This window comes from Oryzias latipes, chromosome 7 (genome assembly GCF_002234675.1).
Source record: "Oryzias latipes chromosome 7, ASM223467v1".
NCBI classification, from domain to species: domain Eukaryota; kingdom Metazoa; phylum Chordata; class Actinopteri; order Beloniformes; family Adrianichthyidae; genus Oryzias; species Oryzias latipes.
In genome coordinates, this window is record NC_019865.2 from 30,338,917 (window position 1) to 30,357,900 (window position 18,984).

Below are 18,984 nucleotides of genomic sequence, written 5' to 3' on the forward strand. Positions count from 1 at the left end.
CTAATGAAGGTGTTTTGTGACTCTTTGTGCCAGAATGAAGGTGACTACGAGTGTGTCATTGAAATCGAGAATGTGCAGCTCAACCTGACCGCTACCGAGGAGAAAACGGCAGAAAATACTCATATCCTTACCTGCAAAAGCCAAAAGGTAACAGTCCCACACAAACAGACACCCCCAACACTTATACAATCACACACAACAAATACACATACAAAAAATACAACTGCAAGAATACATCTCCAGTTAAATTGACATCTATGACATGGCATATCGCAGTACATATTACAGACACCACAAACACCATTTGCACTGTATGATATCTCCATTCCACACACATGCCACCAGTTAGAAAAAAATCATCCTCTGCCTTCACTTAAGACCTTGCATAAACAATCCTGTCTGAAATGTTGCTCTTTTTGATAAATATGTTAATGAACATAATGACCTAATTTAGATAAAAACATAGACTGTCTCTTTGAAAGCTGGCTTGGCACAAATGTTCCTGTTATTCTGACGTAACGTTTTATTAGACACCTTGATTCATCTAGGGCCTTGTGGGGGTCACTTTAGACACCACACATACACATACACACTGCCCACAGAGGAACCCTGGGGTGGGGGGTGTATGAACCCTCACGGACCCTGAGGCCCCTTGGTTCTTCCTAAAGTTAGAACTTGCGATGAGCTTCACTCATTATGTTCCTCGCCCGTGGAACCGCCTCCCAGAAGGCCTCGGGGCCACAGAAGCTGTTCATGTTTTTAACCTGGCTTAGAGCTGAAATTTGGAAATGGATTTCTTTGAAAATGAAATTATTTTATGTATTGATACGTTATCATTCGTTTTATTCATCAGGACTGTTCTTATTAGAATAGTTATATCTCCTTTTAGTGATGTGTATTTTTTTGGGGGATCCTCCTCAGCAGTGACTAAGCCTTCTTAGGGAACAGGTTGTTGCACTGGGGACCCCCCCCCCCAGTTGCTTTCTTTGCTCGGGGCGATCCTGTAATGATCCTTCTGGGGTCAGGGGTGGGGCCGTTGCTGTGGACAGATCCCCATGGTTGGTTTTAAGGTTTGAAAAGTATTTTTAACCTGCAAAACTCTTTGTGCTGCAAATAAACGATAAGTGCTTTAGAAATAAAGTTTTGATTTATATTGATTTGCAGACACAGATGTATACACAAACTCACTCACACGAGTAGAGACAAATATACAAACACATAAAAACACAGTGAGACACACACATGTAAACACACAAACAAGAGACAAACTCACATTTACAGGCCAATGCTCACACACACCGACATACACATTCAGGGACAAAAACACACGCACACACACACAGACATAAATACAAACACACATAAAAGACACAGACATGAACACTCACAAATACAAACACACACAAACAGACATACATACACTAACATAAACACATACACAAACATACAAAAAGGCCAACAAATGAACACAAAGAGACCTACACAAACAGAGAAAGATGCACACAAAAATCCATATCCAAACTCCTCCATGTACTTGCTCAAGTACTCAAAGGAAGCATGAACACGCACACAGACAAACAGGAGTACACACACACCCTTACCTTCTTTTTTTTCAAAGATATTTTATTAGAATGTGAATTAATCAATTGCAGTTCTAAATTTGAAAAGTAGTCAATAAAACATATTCATTTGTTGTAAAATGTTTGTGTGCATCTTCTTATTGTGTGTTTACTTTTCTCTACACACTTAGCTTCTACATTTATTTGAATGTCGATGTCAAAGCTTCTTCTGCCTGTCCTTGATCCTGTTTTCTTATTCTGTCTGTGCAGTTCCACTATTCCACCAGCAGGCTGCAGTATTCAGCCCCAGTCTACCTACGTAGAGGAAACAGGCGCATTGACACACTTCCTGAACTTCAGGGTAAGAAACACCTGTGTAAGGCAGTTCTGTGTGCTTGTGTTAGAGATTTTGGACCGCTTGGTCCTACTTGGAACACAATTTAAGACTGGTCTGATCCAGATTCTATTTTCAAGTACCTTCAGCGGCACAAACACCTGTGTCTGTCTTTTCAATGTTTAGTCCACCTCTATGACTGCTCAGCTGGTCAATCAGATTGCTCACAGTGCTGGGCGGTACCTAGGGAGTACGGGTGTGTTTGGTGTCCTGGAAGACCCGCCCCCATCTGTGTTTACAACCAGTCATGCTTCAGCGAGCCTGCTGACACCTGTCCACCTCCTCAAATAACACAGGTGAGTCCAGTCCACAGGTGACTGCAAAGAAGCCGTTACTGCGGAAACTCCTGAACATCTGAATGTGTGCAGGTGGTTCCTGTCACCGGGCCTTTGGAGGGAGGGGTCCTCCTGACAATCACTGGGTCTAATCTGGGCATGAGGTACCAGGACGTGGTGGGCAGGGTTCACGTGGCAGGTGTTCCATGTGTGCCGCAGATGGAAGGTTACCAGATCTCCACCAGGTAACCCTGTCAGCTAAACTCCACCCCTAAGCTCTTAGTCCTGTCACAAAATCATTGTCCCCTGAAAACATTCTTATGTATTGTATGTGATCTCTATATTAAAAAAAAGAAATCCACTGTGCTTGAAAGGACGCCAGTGACCCGGCACGTTCACCCGCAGGGTCTTAGGGGGGCTTGAGCACGTGCCTCGTAATAAAAAGTGCCCTAATGTAAAATGGGGGTTCCGATTTGCCGCTCCAGTCTTTGCGGCTCCGCTCGGACTCAGAGGCGGGACAGCGAGAGAATCTGCTGTCCCACGGAGGTCTGAGGACGTGACAGTAAAGCAGCTGGAACCTGAGAGTCCTGCTCTAACTTGTCACCGTCCATTGATTCAACGATCTTAAAGGAACCTAAACAGAACAAAAAAAACAAAAAGTAGAGATGGCAGATGACCTGAACTGGTAGAACAGAAAACCCGACTCTTCTACTCTCTGAATCCTCACATCAACAGTATGATATCATTAAATATGATCAATATTTCAGCATTCTGAGGATGAAAGTTGTAGGATGTCTGTGTTTAAAATATCACCATCTTTATTGATGGTGGTGATTCTGTCTGCAGCACATAAATAGCCTCCAATGTTTTATTGCTTTGATGTCTATTAGGTCTGTGATAAAGTGAACAAAATCATGTTGACAACATTTTCTTCACATAGAAGAAAAGATATTGTCTCACTTTCATCCACAGTAGCTGAGTATTTGTCTATTAGTAGTTTATTTTAAAAATTCCCGTAAATTCTGTGTTGTTTAGGACAAAAATAGTGTTTTTGCTGCCCTTTTCTGACTCTGAGCCCCTGCCCCTCTAAAATCCTGTGCACGTCACTGTGATAACATACAAAATGTGTTTGACACCATGAACTGGATATTGTTCATAAAAAGCCATTTTGAAGACTCTGGTTGTCTCCGAATTCCTTCCCTACTCACCACATTGTTGAATTCAATACAATTTTATCTGTATAGCCCAATATTTACACCAATAGTCATCTCAATGGGCTTCCATCAACATTTTCATTTTCTGAACTCAGTGGATTCATAAATATTGTAAAATGTTTCAATCTATTAGGTTTTTAGTTCCTAAAATCTGTGACCTCATATTTGTCATTAAAAAAAAAACAAAACAAGTGAGCATGGTGTCTGAATTGCTTTTAAAATCCAGGCCACCAGGTTGTCTACATAGTCTTCTAGCCGTTATGGAGTAGGGCAGGAATTCAGACCCAGGGTCCAATTGTACTGCAGCACTGCTGGTTATTGTCAAGCAGCACAGAACGACGCACCGCTAGGAGGAGATTTTGGTTCAACTGCACACAGCGCAGAGACTGTGGCGCTCTGTGTGCGTGCACAAGCTTTGTCAGGGTGACTGGCCGAATCAGAAGGATGTTCTAGATTTATGCAAGAATTAAAAGTCAAGTCCTGCTCAAAGACATGTCCCCACCTTTGCCTTACCTTTGTTAGGGTTGTGTGTGAGCTGCAGCCCAGTGGGAAGCAGAGGGTGGGGCCGGTCTCGTTTTCTATGGGAACAAGTCTGCCTGGAGGTTCCACACAGATTTTCACCTATCAGGTAAAACCAAGACGTGTGACCAGACCCCAAGTCCAGACTATGTGTGCAACATCGTCTGTGCAACCAGTAACTGAATCCAGGGGTGGTTTCTCCTCAGGACCCCCACTTACTGGATCTTGTTCCTGACAAAGGTCCAGTCTCAGGAGGAACCAGAGTGAGCATTAGAGGGCGCCACCTGCTGACAGGTCAAATGTCAGACCTGAGTGTCTTCTTGGGTCCTTGGCCCTGCCGTATGTGAGTACTGCACTGGTTCAGCAGCTTTTAATTCGAACCAAACACTGGGCTCAACCTCGCCTGGTGCCTCCATGTTTCATCTCCTAACCTCCTCCACTGTGTGTTTTCAGCCTGGGGGAGGTGAACGACACCAGGCTGGTGTGTCAGACTGGATCTAGTAACCAGACTGGGGAGGTTCCAGTTTGGGTTTTGTTTGGAAAAGCTAAGCGAACGGTTCCGAAGCGTGCCTTTCGTTACCTTGATGACCCCATGATCACGGACGCCATGCCAGCTGAGAGCTTCTGCGCGTAAGAACTTGTCAGTCTGTGGTTTCTTGCTGTTGGAGGTTGAGGTTTCACTTCAACATTTGTTTTTGCTTCCAACTCCAAAGTGACATCATCACATTTATTGGTTGTAAATTCAAGATAGACATCTGATTTGTTTCTCTGGATTTTAATGTTTTATTTCATTTCTTTGTAAGAAAGATTCACACAGCCACAATGCTAAACAAACTTTTTGGGGGTGTTTTTTAACTTCAAATGACATTTTTACATCAGACGTTGCTGCAGAGTTAGCAACAGATGTCACTTTAGTTAGGTTAGCGGAGGTTTCCATCAGGCTGCAGCAGATGGACTTTCATAAATGTGGAAAGCTCTCTTCTCTCTGAACGTTCGGATACGTTTAGGATAAACATTGGAGACTGCTCTCATGTAAACGCAAACCGCGCTTACCGGTCTGATCTTTGTTTTGACCTGGCAGTTGTGCTTCTGTGAAAAACAGTGGCTTTTTTAAAGCAACGCCCTGACAACAGCTTACTGTCTTCAGCGGTGGGCGCATCATTGTGGTAACGGGCAGGAATCTGGACGTTGTGCAGCAGCCAATCATGTCAGTGTGGGTGGAGCCTCAGGAGGTGCAGAGAGTCAAACGCAAAAGACGAGTGGCTTTTCTCACCGCCAAACAGCAGCTGGTCTTCAACAGCACAATGGCGACGGTGAGGCAAGCCCATTGATGAGACAGGATACCTGTACCTGATAGGATACCACCTGTACTTACCTGTCTCCCTTTGACCTGTCTGTCTGTCTGTCAGGTGTCAGAGCGCTGCTCTGTCCTGTCATCCTCCCAGATGACCTGTCCCACCCCCGCTGTGTTTCCAGATCTTAAAGTGAAAGGTGTTTGGTTTCAGCTGGACAATGTCCAAGTCCACTTCGAAAGCATCAAGGTACCCGTCAGTCCGCCCACCAGTCTGTGATCAGGCCTGTCTGTGAACTGACCTGTCTGCCTCTCCACCTGTCTGTCTTTCAGGGTAAAAGCTTCACCTATTATCCAAACCCAAAGCTTTTCCCCCTAAACAGTGAAGCTGCAGATGTCCCATATCATTTCAAACCTGGAGGAGTGATCGCTGTGGAGGTACGGTAAAACCAGCGGCTCTGAGCCCCAACAGTTCCTCCCACCTAACCTCCTACTCTTCTGCTGTCCTGCAGGGTCGGGACCTGACTAGAGCCATGGGTAGAAGGGAAGTGATAGCTCGGCTTGGGGACCAGAAGTGTGAGGTGAAGACTTTGGACAGCACTCACCTGTACTGTGAACCCCCAGAGGTTCAGCCAATGAGTGTGGACGACGGTCACCAACTTCCAAGACTAAAGGTAACCCACTTGGAGAAGGAAGTTTGGTTTAGTGCAATTCATTTTCCACAGAGGTGTCTGTTTTTACAAAAAATAATAAATGTAGTATTTCATTAACCCTTTGTGAAAGGAAGGGGATTCACAAACCCACAGGCACTGAATCTTTGGTTTAGTTTTCCAAAAGTAAATACTGTTGAGGAGGAATTTCTTCATGACTGTGGACTGTGTGAATCTGCTTTGTCTCTCAGGTGTTCATGGGGAACCTAAAGGTGGACCTGGGGCTGGTTCAGTATGACAGTGATTCCATGCTGTCTCCTGTCCCATTGGCTGCTCAGATTGGTCTGGGGGCGGGAGCTGCTGCCATCATTCTCATGGTGCTGGTGGTCATTCTCATGTACAGGTGTGTACCTGTTCTCTGGTCCTTGGGAGAGCCTGTCCTGCAGATTTTGGGAATCAGGGGTGTTCAGTCAGTCAGCATTAGAAACAAACAGAGGAGAGAATCAGCTCTGCAGGACCGGGGTTAGAGATCACAGCTTTAAAAACAAAAGGGGAAACAGCAACTGGAGTTGAAAGTTGTACTATGTTTAAAGTCACAGAGTTGGTGTTGAACTGGGGATTTAAAGACCCAGATGGTTGTTTTTGGTGTTTTTAACATCTTGTGGCATTTTTCTGAGGATGGAGGACAAGTATTAAGAAAAATTAAGATTAAAATTGGATTTCGGAATATTTCTTTATTGAAAACATTGTTAAACCTTGAGCAGATGAAAAAAAGAGTTTGAAAAATTGTGCAGTTTTTAGTCAGCAGGCCACAGTCTCCCTGCTCCGCCACACTCTTATCATCCTCCTGCAGACAAATAGATCCATGTACGTCTTTGTTTTCCTCGTCTGAGCTGGAATCTGGATCTAAGCTGTACGGCTGGATCTGCAATATTGCTGCCATTTTTGTTGCACCGCTAAGGTTATGTTGAGGTTGTACAGCCCATAAGCTAGGGGGAGAGAGTGTACACAGAGGGATGTTGGGAAATGAAGGGAGGCTTACTCTGGGCCAACAGTCCCACCCACAACTCAGAGGAGAATTTCTGATTAACTCCTGTCGCTCTGCAGAAACTATGTCGTGAAAACAGTTTTTTTTTTAATTTGGCAAAAATCATCATAATTAAAATACCAGCAAGAATGCTTTGAGGACAGATCAAAAGATGATCCGAGTGGGACTTTAAGGTTAAATCTCACTGTTCCAGCTGTTTGCTTCAGGGTAAGGAACTCTTAATGTTACAGCATATTAAGACTGTGATGAACTGGTTTGGAACCCCACTGTGCTCCAGTACACAATCCAATTTAAATATCCAGGCTGCATTAAGGATCAGTAACCTGCAGTGGGTTATGCTCGGATCAAATGCTGTATTCCACTGCTGTGTTTTGTGCAGGAGGAAGAGCAAACAGGCTCTCAGAGATTACAAGAAGGTCCTGCTTCAGTTGGAAACTATGGAGATCAACGTTGGAGATCAGTGCCGCAAAGAGTTCACTGGTACACCAAGCCCAGTTTTTACAGTCCTGACTTTGTTTATTCAGGCTGTTCTTTAACTTTCTCGTTTCCCTGCAGACCTGATGACCGAGATGATGGATCTGAGCAGTGATGTTGGGGGTCCTGGGCTTCCTTTGCTGGACTACAGGGTCTATGCAGAGAGAGTCTTCTTTCCAGGCCAACAGATGGCGCTCCTTAGCCGGCAACTAGATCTGCCAGAGTCCAGAAGGCTGACCGTGGAACAAGGCCTTCAGCAGCTCATTAACCTGCTTAACAATAGACTCTTCCTCACTAGGGTGGGTATTGGTGCTTTAGACCTGTTGAGTCTGGACCTGCAACGTCACCTGAGCCACTGTGTTGTGTGTCATAGTTCATCCACACTCTGGAGGCCCAGCAGGGTTTCTCTCAGAGAGACCGGGGCTACGTGGCCAGCCTGCTCACAATAGCTCTGCACGACAAGCTGGAGTACTTTACAGAGGTCATGAAGAGTCTGCTGCAGGACCTGGTGCAGCAGTATGTCACCAAAAACCCCAAGCTCATGCTGCGCCGGTATGAAAAACACGCACAGAGTACACTTACCCGTCCCACTGGTTCTGTTCTGCAGCACTGATTGTGGTGCATAAGACACACTTCAACTAGTTAAAGGGCTCCTAAGCTTTTGGATTTTTAGAATTGGTCTAGCCTATCCCGAAACCATAAAAAGCAATCAAGTTATTGGGGTGCACAGTTTAGGTTTGTGGTTCCAAACCAAATTTCAAATAGACTTCATACTTTAATCTGGTTCTGGTTCATACACCAACCTTTGCCAATCTGATTTGGTTATGGAATAGCAGACTGTTTTAAGGGTTGTGTGGATTGAAAAAGAGGCCAAAAGCAAAACAATAAAATCTCAAAAATAAGCTGAAGTGCCTCTTAGCAAACTGTCAGGGCTGGGAAGTACTGTGATTGGGTCATCTGATAAAGCAGGCGAACGTTCTGGACCTGTCCGTCTGACTTACCTGTCCTGTACTATCTTCCAGGACAGAAACAGTTGTTGAAAAGATGTTGACCAACTGGATGTCCATCTGCCTCTACTCCTTTCTCAAGGTAACTGCCTTCATGCATGTCTATGGGCTCGACTATTTCATTGTTCAACTGCCTGTCTCACCCTTACCTGTCTGTCTGCCAGGAGGTGGCAGGTGAGCCACTCTACATGCTCTACCGGGCCATAAAGTACCAGGTAGACAAGGGTCCGGTGGATGCTGTGACAGGAAAGGCCAAGCGGACGCTAAACGACAGCCACCTGCTGCGAGAGGACATCGATTACTGTGCCATGGTAACCATGGATACAACTATTGTCTGTGCAGCACATCATTGGTTTATTTACAACTGGAAAAGTGGGTGTTCAGAACGTACCTGTCCATCTCTGCACCTGTGTGTCTCAGACTCTAACTGTCTTGGTGAAGAACGGGGTGGAGGTTCAGCCATGTCCTGTTAAAGTCCTCGACGTTGACACCATCACACAGGTGACCGCCTGTTGGTCCGCTGGGTTGTCTGTCATCGTTTCACCTGGTTGTTTTTTTCACCTCTGCCTGTCCCACATGTTTAGGTGAAAGATAAAATCTTGGATCAGGTCTACAGAGGAGCGCCCTTCTCTCAGAGACCTGCGGCCGACAGCCTGGATCTGGGTATTGTCTAACCTGCCGCCGCACCTTTCTTTCTGTCTGTACAGTAGTTTGGCTCAAAGCCCTTCCTCACCTGTTCTGCTTTCAACAGAGTGGCGTTCGGGTCAGGCTGGTCATCTGACCCTTTCAGATGATGATGTCACAGCAATTGTTCAGGGTCACTGGAAACGCCTTAACACGCTGCAGCACTACAAGGTGAGAACCTACCGCTGAATTTGTCCGCCTCCTTTGCTTCCAGGTTGGAAAGATGAAGCAGGCTCCTCCATGTCTGTTCACATCCTGGTCTGCTCTTCCTCAGGTTCCTGATGGGGCCACTGTGGCTCTGATTCCTCGATCACAGAGTTCAGGAGGAATCAGTCAGGTTTTCCAGACTGGAGAGAGTAAGAACACAACACATCCAAGCAACGGGGAACACAGCGAACACAAACACTTTCAGAAGCATCTGAATATTAGAAACCTCAAACTCCACAGAAAACAGAACAACAGTAACTGTCTTGAAGTTCAGTTTTCTCAACATTTGACCACTCATCCGGGTGGCTTCATCCGTCTGAATGAGAACACTCCCTAAAATGCCTAAAAACTAACATGAGGAGAAAAACAAACTGCATAAAATATAAGCAAAGGCTGTAAGTATCAACATTCAAGAATCCTAGGAAACAATGTCATTAGCGGCGTATTCATTTCTGTGTTACTGTCATCAATGTACTTTATGAAGGTTTTACAGGACACAGGGAAATCTTTGAATGATTCTGACTGAACAGTGGTCAGTAGGAACATGTTTTCCATAACATGAGCAATAAGTGTGTTCACTTCTGTGTGAGTTACTGGGCTGTATCCAGTTTGTCTAGTTTTAATAGTGTTGCTTTGTCACCGGAGCACACGGTGTCTTGTGAGAGATTAGATTTGAAGGGCTTCAGACTGATGAGTGTTGGAATTGTTTTGTTCCAGCACACAACATGAATTTGGCGTAAACATTTGTTCCTATTGTCTGAATTAAAAGTAAAAGTGTCGATATTTCCAGCCTGAAAACGCGACTTCTGTCATTAACACTTCCTGTTGTTTGAATCCAGGTGGCTGCGCTGCACGTGCACATTTTGGAGAATGTCAGCATGCCCCACCCATTTTACTTCCTACCAAATCATGATTTCTATGCTACCATAGAAACGCCAATGCTGGAGGGCGAGGAGGAGGAAGGTTTCCGTTTGTGGCACCTGGTGAAGAGCAGTGAAGATCCAGAAATCCCAAAACACAGGAAGAGCAGCATGAGGGAGAGGGAGAGGGCCAAAGCCATACCCGAGATTTACCTGACCCGGCTGCTGTCCATGAAGGTAACATCACACAAACACATGCTTGGCTTACAGCAACGCTTATCTGATACGCTGACCACCTGTACGTCTTTCTTGACCTGGGGATCCTCACAGGGAACACTACAGAAGTTTGTGGATGATGTCTTTGTGGCCATCCTCAATACAAAGCGTCCCCCTCCCATTGCTGTCAGGTTCTTCTTCGACTTTTTGGATGACATGGCTGAGAAACACGGGATTGATGATCCAGACACTGTCCACATCTGGAAGACTAACAGGTGAGCATCACATCTCACATCTAGGCTATTATTATTATTATGTATCTGGCTGTGAATGCCTGCTTGAACTGCCGATTTGACCTTTCTGTTTTTCCCCAGTCTCCCTCTGAGGTTCTGGGTCAACATTCTGAAGAATCCACAGTTTGTTCTGGATGTTCAGATCACAGACAGCATTGACGCCATCCTGTCTGTCATTGCTCAGACGTTCATCGACTCATGCACGACCTCTGAACACAAAGTTGGACGGGTTAGCTTTGTTTGTCTTTTAGCCCGCTCAAAGTCCCAGTGTCACAAAGCTTCATATTAATCTTTTGTCCAACCAGGACTCTCCGGTAAACAAACTCCTGTATGCCAGAGAGATTCCAAGATACAAACAGCTAGTGGAGAGGTAAGACTGCCTTCCTCAAACACTAAAACCTTAAATTCTAAAGTTTAAACTCACAAGATTGTGTAAGAGCAACTACAGAATGCAAGAGTCCAACTGCTCTCAAAGGATTGAGTTTCAAATCCTTGGCTGTGTTCGGAGCTTAGCCTAACTTCTTGGTAACGGTTTATAATAAGAGTCCTCTTATTATGAAACGGTACCTAAACTACTAATAGATAACTACTCAGCTATGATACCTGTGTAGGGGAAAGTGATACAATTGTCATTTTTTATTGAAACAAATTGTTGTCAACATGAGTTTGTTCATTTCATCACAGACTAACAAAACATCACAGCAATAAACCACTGGAGACTATTTATGTTGTCACAATGTGATACAGACACAATCAACATGAATCAAACTGAAGCACCCCAAGGGCTCTAAGTGTGCATGTGCCTCCCAAACACTTTAATATAACAGATAATAGAAAACCATAGAGGTGCAGATTTTTTTTCCTCAAGCGCTGTGGCAACGTTGGCCACACAGAGGAAGTGACATAATATTTGCGCATGCGCAGACTGATTGGGTAGCAACAGAGCAGCAGAAGAGGCGGAGCTTCAGAGGAGCTTCCTGAGTAACCTGGAGCTTGAGGAGCTGCTGACAGCGATGAACTTCCTCTTCTATGAGGAAACCAGCACATGGCTTACATCCCGTATGCTTAGATGTCTTTAACTCCACCATCAGAGCTGAGCAGATATCTACTATAGTTTTTCTGCAGTTATATGTTGTCAGCAACTTGATTGAAGTAGCTTTTATTGTTTTTATAAAGATCATGGAAAATTGGTCACCATCCTTTATATAAACAATTAAATCAACATTTCAAAAATCCAGGATGACATAAAAAATAACTTCAACATCTGGGAGCGTGTAGCCTCTGGAAGACAGTATTGGTCTTTGGGTTCAGTGGTTTTTGCCTTTGAACTTCTCTCACCACTGATTCTGTGTCCCGGGTGACGCAGCAATGACACAGGAGAGAGGCAGGATGGGTTCTGGTTCAAAGGAAGTCAGAGTCCAAGGAATATAGTCAAGAGGCAGCATCAGATTTCTAGTTCTTTATTCCAGTTCTGAAGGGAACAGTATAAGTGAGGCGGTAGAGAAACAAAGACCCTCTGGCGTTTCCCGTCTTTCAGATAAGAAAGGTCCTTATGGTCAGTCCAGATTGTGAATGGGTGTTCCGCTCCTAGAGCCAAAGTCTGTTTTCTTTAAGCACCAGTTTAATGGCTAGTAGCTCCTTGTACCTTAAGTTGTAGTTTTTACAGATGAGGTCAGTTTGCTGGAGAAGAAAGCACATGACTGTTAGGAGAGTCAGAAAAATATGTAGTCGGACTGATTCCTGGAAAAAATCAAGATCAAGTTATAAGAAAACAAAGAGGTACGAAGAACGTTGTTCACCATGACTTGAAAGACTGGTGGGGCATCAGTTAGACCAAATGGCAGAACCAAGCATTTCAAATGTTGAAAGCCGTCTTCCATCCAGTGACGTGCGGTGAGGTTGATGGCTGGTGAGGCACCGACTCCTCTGGAGTCAGATTTACCATTGCAAGAACTGAATATTTCCCCATTCATCCAACAGCAGGTAACAGCATATAAGATACACACAAGAAGAGATTTGTCCTACAGAGAATATTTCTTTTATAGACATGGATAGAACACTCTTCTTGTGTATAAATTATTCATATATACTGTAAACTAATTAAAGCATACAGATGTGTTCAGCACACAATTCATTTTAAACCTTCAGTAACTATTTCTGGTATTTTTCCAACTTGAAATTCTGGTGCTTTAACCAGTGTTATCAAATGTTGTCTATGTTGAAACAGTGTGTGTAATCTATTTGGATACACATACGTTTTTGCGCTTTATATATGATATGCCAAATCTGGTCCTTGCGATCTACCACCCTCCCTGTTTTCCAGGTTTCTCTACATTGCACTCTACTGGTTAGTTTATGCCTTAGTCACATGCACTGGCATAGTGGGTTGACCCATACAGGTGCTACGGTTGGTGCTACGGTACAGGTGCTGGGTTGTCCAGACAGGTAGAGGGTCGTTGAGAGATCAGAGAGTGCAGCTGCATCTTAAGAGGAGAACAAGTGCAGGGGGCGGCAGTGGCTGAGGCGGTTGAGCAGATAAACCAATGATCGAAGGGTCAGTGGTTTGATCCCTGCTCCCCCCAGTCACTGTGTCCTTGGGCAAGACACTTCACCCTCCCTGTTTCCATTGTGGTTCCACTGGTGGGTGAATGCGTATGAATGTCCCGGTGATGGTCAGAGGCAGGAACTGGCAGCCACGCCTCTGTCAGCATGCCTCATGAAAATGGAACGTACCATTATTCTGAGTGAGGTAAATGTATTCTGAAATATTTGTAAGGATAATGTACGATGCTGTCGTACGGTGCCCCTTACACTATACTCCAGTCATTAGTAATGTGCATCCACTGGCTCCTTACTGAACGCATGCAAATGCTGCACAGACTCGGTGTTAATGTGAGACAGAGGTTAGTGTCCACAAAAACTACACTCTGTCTAATTTCTTGATTTCTAACCAGCACAAAGCTTGCAAGGGGTGTGCATTTATCACTTGAACAGCACTAACCCTTACTGTGTGCAGGGGGTTACTGTGTTTGGAGGGGTTGAAAAAAGGAAAAATTACAATACGCCTGCATCTCAACTATTTTACTTTACTTATTACCCTTGCACATTGCACAAGTGGTTGGTATGACCTGTCGCCCTCAGCATGCCCATAGAAAATGGGCATGCTGAGGGCGACAGGTCAGGCGACAACACTGGAAAACCTGGAAAACAGGGAGGGTGGAAAACAGGGAGGGTGGCGACAGGTGCATGAACATTTTCTCTCCACGTGCTCACTGGGTGGTCTACGACTTTCAAATTCCCACAATGATTCGCCCATTATTTGCCTGCCCCTCTCCACCTGTAACGGCAGTTGTGACTAAGGCATCACCCGGGTGTCTCATCCTTCTGATTGGCTGAACACACCTGATCAAGTAATCAGCAGCAATAAGTCCAGGGAGAGCTGGGAAACCGGCAGTAGATCTTGAGAATCAGAGTTGGGCAGTCCTGCTCTAGTTGGAAGTTCCAAACACTTTTTACTGCAGCTGTCAGCGAATCACAAATAAACACAGTAATACATGTGTGTGTGTGTGTGTGTGTGTCTAGGTATTACAGTGACATCCGCAGTGCTGCATCAGGATGTTACCAGGAGATGAACTCCTATCTGACTGAGCTTTCAGGGGTTAGTAAACACAAACCTATGTCAAACATTTGCAACACTTTGACCACACCCTTTTGTTGTCACTTTTCTGTACATGCCTGTTTGTTTGTTCCAGCTTTACTGCACCTGTCTGACCATGCCTGTCTGTCTTTACCCGTCTGTCTGCATCTGCCTCACTGCTCCTGTTTCTGTCAGTATGCACATCCACCTGTCTAGCTACCCCTGTCTGTGTGCACCTGCACCTGTCTGTTTTCACTTGTCTCTCAGTCTGCACCTATCTAGCTCCATCTTTGCATCTTGACCCAAATGTCTGCACGAATTGTCTGTGCCTGTCTGCCCACACCAGTTTGTGTTTGTCTGTCTGCATCATCTGTCTCACTGGATCTGTCTGTCCGCAGAGTTTTGCATCAGAGATGAACAGCGTTGTCGCCCTCCACGAACTTTACAAGTACATCAGCAAATATTACGACCAGGTAACTCACACAGGTCAAGTAACCTCACACCTTTTGTGTCTTTCTCTTGAAATTGTTCTGCGTGGCTGCATTTCTCCAAGTCTTCTGGAACTGTCCTGTTGAAGTCCAAATTAACACATTTAACCTGAAGAGGACATCACAGCTGGTGTGAGAAACTGAATGGCCGTCTCTCTCATCAGGTCATCATGTCCTTGGAGGAGGATGCCTCGGGTCAGAAGATGCAGCTGGCGTACCGACTGCAGCAGGTTGCCGCCCTGGTGGAAAACAAAGTCACTGACCTCTGATCAACGTGTGCAGAGGAGAAAAGGATGCAGAACCTGGATTCAAGCAAGAAACAGAACTGGGACTTAGTGTGTGGACGCACATGCATATGTGTGTGTGCATCAGTGTGCATGTGTGTGTGAGTTGTGTAATTATCTTATATTAGGAGGTTACAGTCAGACATGGTGATTCCGTCACTCAGCAGCAGCTCTTAATCTCATCTATTAGATGTAAAACGAGTTGGATTAACTTTAAATTACAATTAAATTTGTGTTGATTTTAAAATAGCATTAAGCTAAATAAGCCGACCTGACACCAGCCTGACCACGACAATCTATCCAATGAATAATCAGGGAATAATGTCACCTGCTGCCTTGGACTACATTTCCCAGAACACTCTGCTGTTTGTGAGCCAAAAAGCACAACTTAAATAATTTTTGCTATGATCTTCTCTATTGCTCATCTGAGACAAAGCTGATCTCAGATCTGCTGTTTTGTATATTTTGACTTTTCTACCTGAGCCGGCAGTTCTTAGATGTTCCGAGAGCAATTCTAGGCAATAAGGGAATCCGAATCAGGGAGCTTTTCCTTCCTCCACATCTCAGTGTGATTCCAGTTTCTTTACTCTGCACATGTGAACGCGTCTAAACATCCTCTTTGCTCCATTTCTGTATATTAAAAGCTTGAGGTGTCTAAACAGGTCAGCTGGAAGTCTGACTGATGCTCCGTTGTTCTACACAACCCTGTCTGTCATTGCAGCTTCTTATTAGTAAAGCCCCCCTGATCCAAGTTATGAGTAGTCAGTAGATTTAAAAAGTTGGAGTAACAAACCAGACGGTAGTCCTATAGGCCCAGATTTGGACACTACTGACGATGTTCTGTTATTGGACAGATTTCTGACAGGAAGTTTTTGTGGGAAATAAAGGAAGAGGAGATCTATTACAAGAGGAAACACTGTTACCGTAGACTAAATGTATTTTGGAATGAGAGTTCTGCCAGCTGCTGCGCTTGTGGAGCAGGCTGGTGAGCAGTGTGAGCAGAGCCACTCCTAACCAGAGCAACACTTCTATTTTTAGACGAGACACTGACTTCACGTGGAATAACGTTAAACTTGAACGTCGAAGCTGCCGGTATTCGACGCTAAAAAAGCAATCTGTGATCTAATTGTGAGTGTGCGTGTTTGTGTGTGTGTTTTAGCTAGACACTAACTTATTGTGTGTTTATATTTATCAACTCCAGCTGTGCCTTCACTGCTGCAGCTATGTGGCGGTGTTTGTTTTTATTGGTAGCTGTTTCGCTTATCTGTCCCAATGCATGATGGGAACTACAAATCCTATGGACTCGATACAACAGGGAAATGAAAAGACCCAGAACAACAGTGGAGCAGACCCAGTTCTGCAGCTTCCTTCTTTTTTTGATGTTCCTTTCTGTGTTTGTAGTTGGTAGTTCTTGATCTCGTAGAGTTCTGCATGCCTTGATGATGACGGTTCATGGTGCTCTCTTCTTTCTTTTCATTGTTTATAAATCAGGGGGCGGGACTTACGGCCTGCCATGTTCCTTTGTACAGTTCTGTACTGTGCTCTGATTGGTGAAGCTCTGCTCGATGCCGTTTTCTACAGGAGTTTGACATCCATGTGAGGAAGCTGTTCTACCAGCTGTGTGCAGTTTGTTAATGATGTGTACATATATCTGTCTGAGGAAGAGGTGATGGCTCGCCCTCAAATAAGGTTTTATTATGAAAAGACCAAACTCATTTTGTATGATAAAAAATAAAGTTATAATTTTAACTACTTTGTAAGTTGTCAAAGTCAAATAACCAAAAAAAAAACTCTTTTCTTGCAAATGTTCTTTTTCATCTCATAAACAGGCATATTTATGATCTTTATTTGTGAAGATGAGGAGGCCAGTTCATCATGTTAATTTTCAGAAGAACGTCAGAGGAACTGCATCGGAGGAACTTAAGGAACATCTGAAGCTGTTTAACCCTTGTGCTATCCTATGACCCCACCCTTACATTGACGTGTTCTCCCTACCATGACAAAGGTGGAAAGATTTCATGTAATCCATGGACACCAGTGAAGATCACAAATCATTGAAGAAAAAAGGTTCAGAGCACTGTCTAGTGGGTCTAGATGACCCAACTTCCAATTTTAAAGTGCTTAGGATAGCACAAGTTACAGGAATTTTAAAGGAGTGTCAGAATCATGAATGGTAATTTAATAAAACTTCAGGGAAAGTTTGACAGGATTTCTAAACACACATGAGGTCATTAATAAACCAGCACCAGCTAAATTCTATATTACTTTGTTTGAGTCTGAGTGGGCAAACAAACACTCTTTCAAACAGGTCTTTTTTATAGCTTTATTTAAATTGTCTGGGTTTGAAACATGAAGGCATTTTATTAAAGGCCCCAAAAGGTTTTTTTAAGCTTTTAACAGTAAACTATAAACATATGATAATATATCAGCTTTGACACACGAAAGAACGATTTTTAAAAAATGAAATGAGTTTTTTCGCAGCTATTTCATGACGTCAACCTAGAGCCGGCCTTGGCGGCGTGCCTGCGTTTCACCCTCAAAAAACAATCAATGTCCGAACCTATTGCAAAGTAATGTACACACCCGGTCCCAAGCCTGGATAAATACAGAGGGTTGTGTCAGGAAGGGCATCCGACGTAAAATTTTTGCCAAACCAAATATGTGAATCAGACCTTTGATATCTATACCGGATGGGGAGGAGTGTAGAGCCATGCGCTCCATTCCAATTCACTGCTTTCCAGTCGCACGCAGATCTGCTGTGCCACGAGGAACTGTGATAATGTTAAATAGATCTGTCGGACCAAGAATCAGGGGGGTGGAGTCACTCAGTCCTGTTCTCCATATACAGTCAGCAGGGGGGGGCTGCGTCTCAGTCTTTCATATGAACTGACTGTGGATTCAAACCCACGGTCTCCCCGTTCAACCCTTGTGCTATCCTAGGCACTTTAATATTGGGAGTTGGGTCATGTGGGGCGACAGTGGATCAGGTGGTTGAGCGGGTTGTCCAATGATCGAAGGGTTGGCAGTTCAATCCCCGCTCTCACCAGCCAAAATGTCGTTGTGTCCTTGGGCAAGACACTTAACCCTCCTTGCCTCCAGTGTGGCTCCACTGGTGTGTGAATGTGTATGAATGATCCCGGTGATGGTCAGAGGGGCCGTAGGCGCGAAATGGCAGCCACGCCTCTGTCAGTCTGCCCCAGGGCAGCTGTGGCTACAACAGTAGCTTACCATCACCAAGTATGAATGAGGAGTGAATGAATAATGGACATAATGTAAGCGCTTTGGGTGTCTTGAAAAGCGCAGATAAATCCAATCCATTATTATTATGTAGACCCACTAGACAGTGCTCTGAACCTTTTTTCTTCAATGATTTGTGATCTTCACTGGTGTCCATGGATTACATGAAATCTTTCCACCTTTATCCACCTTTGTCATGGTAGGGAGAACACGTCAATGTAAGGGTGGGGTCATCTAAGATAGCACAAGGGTCATAGGCAAAGACACTACCATTGTACCAGTGGAAATTTCCTGGAAGGGGCTGTTCCTCACTTTGTGATGTCACAGAGTGAGAACCCACTTGTTTTTGTGGGTTGGGAGGGGCAAAGAGTAGGTTTTTAGAGGAATACTCAGAAATGCTTGAATGGATCAAAATACCACTTTGGGGTTTTGAACATAAACATTATGATACACTTGAAAGCTCAAAGAGTTGATTTTGCATAATATAGTTCCTTTCAAGTATTAAAATGGAGTCTGCAGAGTTTCTTCTGCTAGCCTAAACCTCTTTAGAAAAGTGCAATCATTTTTTCCCTGTAAATATGTCATCTAAATTACCTTAAAAATGCACATCAGAATTGGTTCTCTCCATGATGTTTTAACTTGGTTCA

At 44.3% G+C, this 18,984-nt stretch overlaps 1 protein-coding gene across 3 annotated transcripts in view; it reads left to right on the top strand.

The window, feature by feature from the left end:
- Positions 1–16,853, top strand: part of LOC101165957 (plexin-B1-like) — a 66,725-nt gene extending 49,872 nt beyond the window's left edge. For all 3 annotated transcript variants that reach the window (XM_023957034.1, XM_023957036.1, XM_004086391.4), the window contains 28 exons: positions 34–147; positions 1,830–1,920; positions 2,080–2,249; positions 2,322–2,473; positions 3,965–4,070; positions 4,168–4,304; positions 4,415–4,591; positions 5,109–5,274; positions 5,371–5,502; positions 5,586–5,690; positions 5,765–5,926; positions 6,154–6,305; positions 7,330–7,430; positions 7,506–7,723; positions 7,798–7,976; positions 8,447–8,513; positions 8,596–8,742; positions 8,852–8,932; positions 9,016–9,094; positions 9,183–9,286; positions 9,390–9,471; positions 10,253–10,419; positions 10,513–10,673; positions 10,773–10,920; positions 10,997–11,061; positions 14,274–14,349; positions 14,727–14,801; positions 14,981–16,853. In XM_023957034.1, coding sequence (XP_023812802.1) covers positions 34–147; positions 1,830–1,920; positions 2,080–2,249; positions 2,322–2,473; positions 3,965–4,070; positions 4,168–4,304; positions 4,415–4,591; positions 5,109–5,274; positions 5,371–5,502; positions 5,586–5,690; positions 5,765–5,926; positions 6,154–6,305; positions 7,330–7,430; positions 7,506–7,723; positions 7,798–7,976; positions 8,447–8,513; positions 8,596–8,742; positions 8,852–8,932; positions 9,016–9,094; positions 9,183–9,286; positions 9,390–9,471; positions 10,253–10,419; positions 10,513–10,673; positions 10,773–10,920; positions 10,997–11,061; positions 14,274–14,349; positions 14,727–14,801; positions 14,981–15,085 — 3,519 coding nt within the window. In that variant the 3' untranslated portion in view covers positions 15,086–16,853. The remainder of the gene's footprint in view (positions 1–33; positions 148–1,829; positions 1,921–2,079; positions 2,250–2,321; positions 2,474–3,964; positions 4,071–4,167; positions 4,305–4,414; positions 4,592–5,108; positions 5,275–5,370; positions 5,503–5,585; positions 5,691–5,764; positions 5,927–6,153; positions 6,306–7,329; positions 7,431–7,505; positions 7,724–7,797; positions 7,977–8,446; positions 8,514–8,595; positions 8,743–8,851; positions 8,933–9,015; positions 9,095–9,182; positions 9,287–9,389; positions 9,472–10,252; positions 10,420–10,512; positions 10,674–10,772; positions 10,921–10,996; positions 11,062–14,273; positions 14,350–14,726; positions 14,802–14,980) is intronic.
- Positions 16,854–18,984: the final 2,131 nt, after the last annotated feature.